This window comes from Lycorma delicatula, chromosome 11 (assembly GCF_047948215.1).
Source record: "Lycorma delicatula isolate Av1 chromosome 11, ASM4794821v1, whole genome shotgun sequence".
NCBI classification, from domain to species: domain Eukaryota; kingdom Metazoa; phylum Arthropoda; class Insecta; order Hemiptera; family Fulgoridae; genus Lycorma; species Lycorma delicatula.
Window position 1 is genome coordinate 39,974,774 of NC_134465.1, and position 12,345 is coordinate 39,987,118.

Sequence of the window (12,345 nt, forward strand, 5' to 3'; positions counted from 1 at the left end):
CAGTCTTTACCGCTTTCTTAAAAAAATTAATTAATAGCAAATTGAAAGAAATCTATACTATTATAATATAAAGAGGAAGAGGGTTTTTCTTTATTCTGGATAAACAAAAAACTACTCAATCAATCGCAACCAAATTTTTACCCATGTTTCTTGGCATAACGGAGAAGGTTTGTAGGTACGCTTCATCTCCAAAAAAATAAATTTTATATATATATATGAAGTATATTATTTTCAAGATTTTTTACTTCATATACAGTAAATAATGTTTCTAGTGTTCAAGGGACCGACAATTTTAGGTCATTATAATTGATAGTCACAATAACCAATTTTTAGGTAGCTTAGTGGTACTACTTTATTATGCCATCTACATGGGTATTGTAATACAGTAAAATAATCATTAAAAATAATAATTTATTTCCGCAAAAATATTATAAAAAATGCAAAAACTACGCAATAATAAATACATATTCCTCTATCCTGAATGTTTTTCAGTCGAACATCATATGTTCGTTCAACTGGACCTCCCTGCAGATGCACAGCTCATCAGCTGCCAGGCGGATCTGCTAGGAAAAGATACCAGCGTCGCCCCCTAACGGGGAATATCGTTGATAACATGCGCGCTGAGGGTTTGTGGATCTACCGGCGCGCCCGTAACAAGTATGTTCATACCATCAAGGAAGCCAGGCTCAAGTTATGACAAGATTCCATGTGCAAATTGTAGCACAATCCCTGGCAGCTTGCAAAGTCATGTTACCGGCCAAGGCCATCGCAGATGCTTTCCAGTGTTCAATGCAGGTTTGGGATCGTGTCCACACTTTAACATCTGTGGCGATTTACCAGGCGTTCCTGGATACTTTGTTTCCAGATTCTCCAGAGGGTGAAGCAGAGGTCGGCGATAGGGCAGGAACTATGCCCTTCTCTGACGTACGGGCTGTCGATCCCGTTGATATAGACAGAGTGGTTTCTTGAATGGCACTGAAAAATGCACCGGGGATTTATCAAATTGACCTGGATATATTCTATCATCTGCTGCCTGTCAGAGAGCCGCTTGGCAGGCTGTTCTCGGGATGCCTAAGCTGGGACTGCTTCCCGACTTGTTGGAAAGTGGCTTTGGTGAGGGTGCTCTTAAAACAAGGAAAGGTACCGAGTGAAGTTGGGAGTTATCAACCCATCAGCCTTTTGCCGGTAATCAGCAAGTTTCTTGAAAGGCTAATGTAGAACGTCACTGGGAAAGTATTGAAGTGAACTGTTCTCTAAATTGAGGCCAGTATGGCTTCACGAAAGGGGTTGGCACCGAAGATTGCACCTTAAATATTCTTGCCGAGGTGGAAAGCGCCGACTATAAATATGTTTTGGCAATTTTTATACACATAGAGACAGCATTTCTTTCCTTGTGTTGGAGTTCTGTCCTGTATGAGTTGGAATGCCACAATGTTTTCATAGACCGGCAGGCTGTGGCATGTGGCTATTTGTCTAACTGTACGACTCTATTTAAGGATGCGCACCTAGTTGTGGAAAAATCTGTTACCAGGGGAAGCCCGCAGGGTTCCGTTCTCGGTCCCCTGCTGTGGAACCTGGTATTCAATGCATTTCTGGAATTGACATTCCAGAAGGGTTCACGGCCCAGGCTTTCGCTGATGACTGTTTCTGTTTAGTTCGTGGTAATTCATGACCACAGCTAGAAGCCCGAGCACAGGCGGCCTTGTCAACCGCGAGGGCTGGATGGACATTCAAAATTTAAATTTCTGTGTCGGAGACAAAGTTTATGCTTCTCAAGGGGAAAGACAAATTATCCTACAGTTCGTAACCCCCATATTAAATATAAAGGCTGTGTAATCAGCCGAGTTAGAGTTCATAAGTACCTATAGGTGTGTTGTTTGATGAAAAGTTGCTGTTTAGCAACCACATTAGACAAGTAGCGGCGGACGCCATCTCAGTGTTGCACAAACTTAGAAGGATTGCTCGGAAAGACTAAGGGTTGTCAGGCTGTCAAATGTACATGGTGTATCGAGGTGTCTTTGAAAGCATGATCCCTTACACGGCGCCTGTTTGGGTACATATGTTGGATATGAATAGAGCACTTGTTCAAGATTTAAGGCGTGCCCAGCGCAGAGCCTTAATTGTATGCACTGGTGTTTTTAAAGCAACCTCCTATGAGGCTACCACCGTATTGTGAAAAGCTCTCCCAATCTATTTAGTGGTGAAAGTTCGGGCAGCCATGTGGAGATTGCGAAGAGGTCGGGAGGCCGAGGTGTTTGGGATGCAGTTTCGAGGCGGGCCAGAACAGAAGCAGAACAGTGATTGCAATACACCGGATCTAAATTTTGTTCAGTTGCCCATCTCCTGCATGTGGAAGAGGCTCCAGAACCTTGTGGAAAGCATAAAATATGCTTCCTTGATCAGACATACCGCCCGCCAAAAAATCATATGATTTTTTAAAATATTTATTAACATAATAAATAATAATAAATGAAAGCATGCACAGTTAATAGGTTAAGTAAGCTCAAGTACACAATAGTTCTCGAGTATTAATTTTCGTAACAGTAAGTTTTTCTAAAAGTGATTTATAAATCTGATGAGTGGTCAGAACAAAAATTCCTGCACAAGATCAATAGTGAGTCAATTCAGTGTGTAACTGTCGATTATAGAATAGATACAATAACAACCATCTGAGAAATAAGGAAACTCTGTCTAAACAGCCTTCTATGCATATCTTGATAAAAAAGATTACACATGTATAACAGGATTATCGCTATTAAAGATAGTAGACTGCAAATAAATTGTTAGGATGGATTTCTTAGTTAGGCAAGACACAAAGCTCTGGCTAACTTCCTAATGAGCAAATCACTGAACAGATCTTTTATTTAGGCAAGACGAAGTAGATCTGATGAAGTTCCTAATAAGTAAATTACCTTTATAATTGGATATATGCAACAAATCAGGTCAAGCCAGATAAGGATTACCATCTTAGACAGCTGCAGTTCTCCTACCTGAAAGCGGACCAGAGCAAAGAGAGTATGTTTTCGTTTGAGGCTTAGTAAATTTTTGAATCAGTTTCTTGATTTTTTAGTAAATCAAGAGAACTTCAGTAAATTGAATTGTAGGACAATTGTCATTGTTGCGATCAGCACTTGTTTTGTTGGAAAATTCAGCCCTTCAAATGTGAGGAAAAAATGCGATTCAGATTTTCAAATGTGAGGAACGCACTTACACGAATCTGTTAACTTGATAGTTGAGGGTTGTAAATTATGGTAGTTGGTCATGATTGGAAGATGCGATATGAAGGTGATAGTATGTCGTGTAAGCACACTGATGGAAATATCTACCGAGGTATTTGCATCAGTGGCATTGTGGCATCAGAGGTCGAACTGATGATTGTGTTATGTTACCTAGAGGGTCTAAAAGATGACCTGTGGTAAAGTCCATCAGGGCTAGAAACAGAGGGAGTGATGTGGCGACCGGGATTGTCACAAGATCATTTAACCCTACGGGGGTCAGGTTGTGATTTAATTATGAAGATGGATCCAGACATCAAATGGTTAATTACAATCATTGAAAATACAATAAAAAAAAAATTGTAAACTGCTAATAATTGCTAATTAGCAGTCAATGTCAGATCTTTACCCAGAATTAAATGAACACAAAGGTTATATTTTTAGTAATCGGAACTTAATGTTAAGGAAATGGATTTATTTTCCTGACATCATAGCTCTAGTTGGGCTGAAACTATGACTAAAAAAAAAATTATAGTTAAAAAGGCAGCCACAGAAGGGTGACTATGAGTTACAGTTAAAAAAGGGATGGCTGTTCCTAGTTATTTCTAGACCTCTGCTGCAAAAAAATGGGATATGACATTTCATTACCCAAGAAACCCAATATATAAAAAAAGGGGGAGGGTAATGTTCATAGGTCCAAGCGTTGGCATGTTTGAAACTTAATAACTTTTTGTTGAATGAACCCAATCTTAATGAAATTTTTTAGATACTTGTGTATATGGAGCAATATCACCTGGAGGTGGGTTTTTTGGGAGTCAATTTTCACCAAATTTTGCCTAACATAAACACACTTTATTAAACTGTACATGCTTCTCAATTTTTTTAATAAATTTGCCCTAAAATTATTCCTTCCCCTAAAGTAAAAAACAGCTATCCTTTTATTTATTACATATCTTTTAACAAATCTTTTTTAATGACTTTCAAGCAACCCAAAAAGAATTCTTTGGGGGCAGTATTAGAAAGAGAGAGCCAATCAGAGTTTAAAAAATATTGATTTTTTGGGGGTTTATTTAAACTTCTATTAATAAAAATTTAAATATAGTAATAATATTACAATAAAATTTCATCATAATTCACCTCACAGCCCTCAAAAAGAAAACTTTTTATTAGTTCTTCATTTTTAGTGGAATTTTTTTTTTTAGTTTCTTCCATTTAACATAGTAAATATAGAACAATCAGAAGATTTTCTTGGAAAGTGATTTTAGATTTTGGAAGTAATAAAAAAAATAATAAATAATTCATAATAAATAATAATAATAATAATAATAATAATAAAATAAATAATTTAAAAAAAATAATAAAATAATTTTTAAAAAAATAATTTTTTTTTTTTTTTTATTTAAAAATTATTTGGTTTATTTAAACATATAATGTTAATTTTACAATAAAACTTCATCATAAATTACCCCCACTCCAAAAAATAAATCTTAAGTAATTTTTTTCATGAATAATTATTTTTATACTATGTAAGAACAAATAAACAATGCCAAGAGAGTATTACAACTTTATTGTTAGATTTTTTAATACTGATTATACTGAATTAACCACCAATTAAATCACATTCAGTTATTAAATATTTCTGTTAAGCATAAATGCTAAATATACTAAATAATCTATTGCATTTTAATATTCAAGCAATAATTAATATTAATTAAACAGAGAGGGCATATGCTATGAGTTATACTATTAAAAAGAAAAACTTTAATCTTTAATAATTTTGTTTTCAGGTGATGCAGTTAGCGGGACTGGAAGGAGAAGAGGTTTATTTTATTTTAGAAGATTATCAGCTTATATCGACTGAATTTCTTGATATGGTTAACAGTCTTTTGTCATCTGGAGAGGTATTATTTTAAGTTAAATTTATGTTAATTTCCAAATAACATTTTGCCTTTAATGTTATTTGTTTTTGTTTAATGTCATGAAATCACACAAGGTCTTTGAGAGCCTTTCATAGTAAATATGAGGATTTTTATAGGCTTATCTGAACAAAAGATATGCACACAATCTCAAATGAAGTGTTTGGCTCGCTAGAGCAATTAAGTCTTCTATTAAAGTCCAGCTGTCTGAGTTCTTGTACTACTTGAATTTAATATAGGTGTAACTTGAGTTCTTTTGTAGCCTTGAGAACAACCTCGGCCAAAAATACTTTCTATTGAGAAAGTTTCACAAGTAACTTTCCTGGAGTGTGTAAAAACAACTAATAAATGTCATGCAAAATGATACCATGTAATAACCATTACATTTACAATCGGCAGCATTTTCTGTTTCATGAAATTAAACTCTAACCAAAAACAAACAAGTTAATTTATTTGGTATCGCTCTATCAGGAAAATTGACCATAAGAAACACTGGAATTCAGAAGAAGACTGAGTGATAAAATAATGTTCCGTAATAAATTGTCGCCGAATAGCTTCGATGGCACGTGGCACTTAATAACCTTGTAGTAGCCCTGAGAAGAGCTCTTGTTGTTGTCGATTAGCATCGACGGCTCATTGTACCTAATTTTTGTATTAACTCTTCTCAGCTGTTGGGTCTGGAAGCTGGTCTCAGGCAAAATCGGGGAGTTGTGACTCGTCCATTGAAATCAGACCAGCCTTCCCCTCAGCAGCAGTTGGGTCCCCACTATAGCGGTGGCAGTAGTGACCCCCATAGCCCCTGCAGTGTACGGTCGCCATCGGTCATCTTTTGCTGGTGCGATCAAGGCAGTTCTCCCTGAGCAGTCCTATGCTGGGCTGGCTCCTGTTGCTGAGTTCACTGGCCAGGGTGATTAAAGCTCAGTGAGCTGGAGCGGGAAGGTAGCGTCCACATCCAGCGGCTCCCTCGGCAGGCCAGCCAAGCCTGCTGCCCCCGAATGTTGGAATCCGCCAGGGAGTCCCATGTTGAGGCAGCCAGGGAGCTTTGTCTTCTTCCATCTTCTTCTTCTTGGTCTTCTCTAGGTGGTGGTTGACGATGAATTAAAAATTCACTCTTGTGCACGCTCTTTTATTGGAGCCTGAGAGTGGTGGGGCTGCAGTGCCTATATGGTGGGAGAACTGCGCGGCGGGAGTGATGCTTATATCAGCACATATGTATACTGTGCTCCTGCTGACATCTGAGCTACTACTGTTGTCGTCTGCCAATATTAAATTAGGCATATATGTGGTAACAAAATATATGCTTGGTTTGTGAAAACAGGTAGCTTGTACTGCTATTAAATTACTACAACTGAGATCACGTGATCTTACATTTTGATCCTGCCTAGTATTATCTTAGGAAAATATCTATCTCACCAGGAAGTTTTAAATAATCAAAGCAATTTGTCAGTGCCACAAAAAAATTAAATACTAGTACTACTAACATACTTATATTTTGGACTTTTATGAGTGCAATAATACAGTACAAAGATTAGTAATTAATAATAACTTTTTTTTATTTTACAACATTTAATTGAAGTCAGATATAAAAATCGATGGAAGATTATTGAATCTGCATACTTGTTTTTCACTTTTGAATATAATTGCCAAAATTGGATAAATATTTCTTCCAGTGGTTAGATGAGTTTATCAAATGTCAGTTTTAGTAAGAATGTTTCAACTGTCTCTTTCACTTCTTCATTGTTACTAAAATTCACTTATCTAAAATCTTTCTTTAAGTTTCTAAATAAGTGAAAATGAGCTGCTTAACTCATTTGAGTCGCTTAAATGAGTGGCTCATTTAAGCAAGTGTTTGCTTAAATGAGATGATTCAGGGTCATATCTTGGTTTACTACCGGTATAATTTCAAAAGAAAAGCAGTAGATTTTTACAGTATAAGGGCAAGCATTGTTTTATAAAGAATGATTGTATTTTAAATGTCTTGATTTTTTTTGTGTCCAAGGATTTCTGTGAGTTTTCCCATAAAACCAACATTGATTGACATTGGTGTTTCTTAATGCAAAAATTCAGTGAGAATATGTTATTGCTTGTTGATGATATCAGTCTTCTGACATATGGTTTATTAAATATGGATGATGAGCCACTCGTTATTGAAGATTGCTGTTTATGATATCTGTTGTATATTTGCATTAATTTTTCATGAATTTCGTTAGATTTTGTTTTTACCCATAAAAAGTTCTCTTTTGGATCTTGGAACTAGCAAAGGCACATTCATTTTTACATGTTCTCAATTTAATTGAAATTTTACAATGAGATTGTTGCAGTATTATTTTACTCAAGTGGAATTGTATTTTCCCTCTTCTGTGACTTGTCCAAGGAAGATAAAGCAAAATATTTGTGGTGGCAGATTTGAAATGGACGACATTACTTTTGAAACATCCCCTCTATATTTCTAACACCAATGATAAACCTCAATACAGGCCTAAATAAGTACTTCTATACATATCTGCAAAACACATCGCAACAGTTTGCATCAAAATCATTAATTAAAATATTTAATATCTGGGTTTTTTGCCCAGTGGTTCTGTTGTAACATACGTGGCAGTAATGATTTTCTGTGTAGGTTACAAGATATTAAATATTTTAATTAATGCAATTATTAATTTTCTCTCTAAATATTGTTTTATTTTGTCAGGTTCCAGGATTATATCAAGTAGAGGAGTTAGAAAATTTAACAGCTTCTATCAAGGATTTAGCTGAACAGTGTAATTTTTATGGAAGCAGTTCACAGTTTTTTACTAAAAGTAAGTTATTTATTTTTAATAATTTACATATTAAAATTAAGTTATATATATAAGTTGTATATTTTAAGTAATTGTTGTATTTTTTAAGTTATAAGTTAGTTATATAAGTTGTATATTTTTTTATATAATTGCTTCAATTACAATGCTTCAGCCTTCAGTATTATATCAAAGGCTTTTGCAAATGTCTTATGCTTCAAAATTAAACTCTGTGAAACTTATGTTGTTTTCTAATAGTGAGGATGACAAGCGTGTAATTTATTAAATGCAAATTATTTATTAAGTAATAATTATTGTTTCAGGAGTCCAGGATCATTTACATATCATTCTTTGTTTCGATTATAATAATGATGATTTTAAACAGCATTTAACATCAAACCCAGCTATATTAAAACATTGTTGCTTGATTTGGCTAAATAACTGGCGTAAGCAGTCGATGAAAATGATACCAAAAATATTAATTAACAGGTGATAATCTTACTTGTTACATTTTTTTATAAATTTATTTATATGTTAATGTATATAAAATTATTATTTTGTGATAGCCTAATTAAATTTATTTTTAGCAGACTCTTTATATTCAAAAACGTTATCCTTTAAAAGTGTTGCTACTTTTAGGCACTTCTTCTAAGTTTCCTCCAATCTATTGGCATCAACCCTTTCCATTTTCCTCCTTTATTTTTAGACTAAAATTGTTTTCTCTTATTTTTCAAATAATGTGAGAAGTTTTATGAGGGCTGTTTTATAATAAGACATCTTGAGAATTAAATAGTACTGAAAAAATCTGCTACAAATTTTAATTTGTGGAACAAAATTTGGTACTTGTATTACTTTTTTCTTTTTCTTTAATCCATTTTTAACCTCTTAAGGGCAATCAGTAATCTCCTAAAAGACATTGCCTCAGCTGTACTTAAGTGAAGCAACTGTGACCAACCACCCACCCTATCTTGTTTACCCTTTGGATGTCCCATCGAGGTCCCTCCCAGCTCATTGAGACAGCACGACTTCTGCTTCTGGATACCGTGATGCCTCTCCTGGGAGAGCTACTCTTCCCATCCCTACTAGTTGGGGTCTGAGTATGCACCCCTTGAATATCCCCCAACCCTTGTGCACCCATCCCTAAGGGTCCTTTATGCATCATCAGAGTGTCCTGAACCAGTCACTCTTGCTTGTGACCAAGACATCCTCAGCAAGAAGGCTGGCTCCCTGGTTCTGCACAGTTCTGCACTTTGACCCCTCTGGCTACACTATTTTTTTTAGCCAACTTTTTATTTTTTAATCTTCAAAAGTGTTAGCCTTGCACCTGAGGGATGCGTAACCCCTCCATGACTATTACATTGCATCACAAGTATTATCAAAACCTACAATGGGTCTCAGTTTATATTAGCATATATTATACACAAGAAATAAAACAAAAAATAAACATAGCAGGCAGATTTGCTCACATAGAAACTGAAATCGTGTGACAAATCTAGTTCCACACCTGACATGGGTAGAACAAGAGATAAAACAGAAGAAAGAGCACATTACAAACTGAACAAAACCTAATTAATATTAAAAAATGAGGCAGAGGCAGAGAATACATAGTAGGAGGGTTCAAACAACAAGAAACCCTATAGCAGTTTCAGTTTACATCTGCCATAGTTGGAACACATTAAATAATATATAAATCTATCAAAAGATAAATGTCGCTACAAACCCTAACAGGGTCCAGGACATAAAGACATGAGAAAATATAAAAAGAACAAAAACCAAAAAAAAAAGGCTGGAAGGTCACACAAGAACCACCCAAAACATTACAGTAGATCTGCACATTCGACCCTACGGCAGGTCTCATTCTACATTTAACATAAGTAATACACAAGAAGAAAATGTATATTAAACCTAGTAATTGATTTAACACTACCAATCCTGCAACAGTTCATGACTGTGCATCTACATGATTATAAAAATTGAGTGATAATGAATATGCAAGAAACATGAAATAAACACAGTTAGTAATTTTGCACCATAACACCTACATCGAGTCCTGTATATGTCCAATAAGGTGATGGCAAACGAGGAGTTAAACAATAATCATAAAAATAAAACATTACATAAAAAGAAATTACACAAAAACAATCAAATCGAATAAAAGTGGCTTACATTAGAAATTTCAAGTACACCTGTAGTCCAATCTGATGCGGTGCCAGTTGTATCAAGAAGTCAGTCTGCTCTCCACTCCGCACCCTCCATGGACTTGGTCCACAGAATGCCTGAGATCAATGTGGACACCCCTTCTCATTGTTCTCTACCTTGCAGCATGTATTGCACCATGTTGTCTGGTGTAAGCCAAGCAAGGCCAGCCAGTCGTTGTCTGCCTGCCCATCTGTCATGCTTGTAGAAGGTGTGAGGTAAAGTGTACCTGTGATATCACCTAACTAGTCTTCTCTATCCCTCCCTCCCCACTCCTCCACCGTCTCTCAAACTCACTCACTCTCTCTCTGTCATGTGCGTGTGTGTGTGTGGTGTGTGTGTGTATGTGTGTGTGTGTGTGTATGTGTGTGTGTGTGTGTGTGTGTGTGTTTTGTGGTAAATAAATCCCTTCTTGTATGGCCCTCCAGTCTTGTACTGCATATCAGAATACTTTTACCTTAATACTTTTACCTTATACTAATATTTATTTACCTAATTTACCTTATACTTTTACCTTAAAAATACTATTTTACCTTCGTTGGTGATTTTCAAAAGTATAAATATTAAAAAATATAACAGTTCTGTATAAATCTTCATCAAACATCATGGTCAAAGTATAATTATCGGACAGTAAGCACTGGCAGAACCCAAAAAAATGAAAATTCATTCTTGGCAGTGAGATATTGGCATCAATTATGTCATTTACCTGAAAATTATGATAAAAAATTGTATCATGGACATGTCACTTTGATATTTGGAACAATATATCTACCTCTTTAATGCATTAATCATTTACATACCAAGATCAAACAAGGCAGAAGCATTTTGTAGTTCAGTGATGAGTATATATAAGTACTTAGTTTTTAACGATTTCTAAAGGTTTGTTAAATCTGATACTGTTCCCACCAAACACTACAGGTAACTCTTGACTTGTACAACATTTTAACAAACTTATAAGAGAAATTTTAACAAAAAGAATGAAACTTTCAAATTAAGATTATTTTTTTCATCAAGGCAACATGATTTATGTGTGCCTTGAAATCATAAAATTTTTTAATAAACCAACATGGTTTTCATTCCCTATTTCTTGTATTTATGATCCTAGAGTGTTATAATTTTGCATTTCTCCGACAAGCTGAAGAGTTGATGAACTAGTATTTGGGGGTTTTTATAACCAAGGGATTTCATTACTTAATACTGAACAACCGTTCAGGAAAATAACTTCTGCGTGCTTTTAAAGCATGATAAAACTTGTGTATGTCGCTCTGGAGACAATTTGAAGGAATGACAGCTAAAATTACATAACAAAAGCCAAAGAAATGCTGACTTGCATCCTGCTGATTATATATTTCTGCTGAAGCATTTCTGTTTTAATCTGCATATATTTATTTTTTTAATGTGTTATTACAATATTAAATTTGTTTACAGAGAGACAGATAAAGAAGTACCAGATGGTTTGCTAGAAATGTTTTTAACAATTTATGATAACCAGTTTATTAATAAAGATGACTCGAATAATAGTAACAATACTAATACTGTTATCGCAAATAGGTCATCTTCTACGAGGCAGTATTTTGCTATGATAACAACATATCTTCGAATCATATTAAATTATGAAAATGGTATTAAGGAAAGACAATTAAGTTTGCAGGTTAGTAAATAAATAGATTTGTTCTTATATTCTAACTATAAATTCCCTTTGAGTATAATTTGTAAAGTTCGTTTATGTAAACATTTGGAGAAGAATTGTGTACTAGTCTTTGATTTACTGATGTTTAAGCTAAAATTTTCCTGAAACTTTTGTGGAAAGTATATGTTATTGTTCATTGTAGTTTTTTTTATAGGCGGGTGTGTCTAAATTGAATGAAGCAAGAAATGTTGTATCAACGTTAAAATTGGAAGCTGCTGAGCAAGAAAGATTATTAGCTGAAAAGCAAGAGAAAGCGACATCTGCATTAGAAATGATAACTGAGACTATGTCTAATGCTAATGTACATCGTGGTCAAATGGAAGAACTTAAAAAAAAGACTGAACATGAAAATGAAATGCTCATGATAAGGTATGGATTTTCTACGCTTGGATTTAGATTTTTGTTATTCAGTCAAATTGAACAATTTGATTAATTATATGATCCTTTCGTTCTCCATCTTTTAATCTAAAAATATTAATCATAGCTTATGTATGCAATTATGAACTTACCTTACAGCTTTTATTCCCTGTATGTTTTTAAATGCATGATCG

At 34.7% G+C, this 12,345-nt stretch overlaps 1 protein-coding gene across 1 annotated transcript in view; it reads left to right on the plus strand.

Annotated features, from left to right (window-relative positions):
- The window catches only part of btv (dynein cytoplasmic heavy chain beethoven), a 220,129-nt gene that overhangs the window by 149,721 nt on the left and 58,063 nt on the right, over nt 1–12,345 (plus strand). The window contains exons 48-52 of the mRNA XM_075378958.1: nt 5,003–5,116; nt 7,824–7,932; nt 8,232–8,397; nt 11,533–11,755; nt 11,949–12,163. Of these exons, the coding sequence (XP_075235073.1) occupies nt 5,003–5,116; nt 7,824–7,932; nt 8,232–8,397; nt 11,533–11,755; nt 11,949–12,163 (827 nt within the window). The remainder of the gene's footprint in view (nt 1–5,002; nt 5,117–7,823; nt 7,933–8,231; nt 8,398–11,532; nt 11,756–11,948; nt 12,164–12,345) is intronic.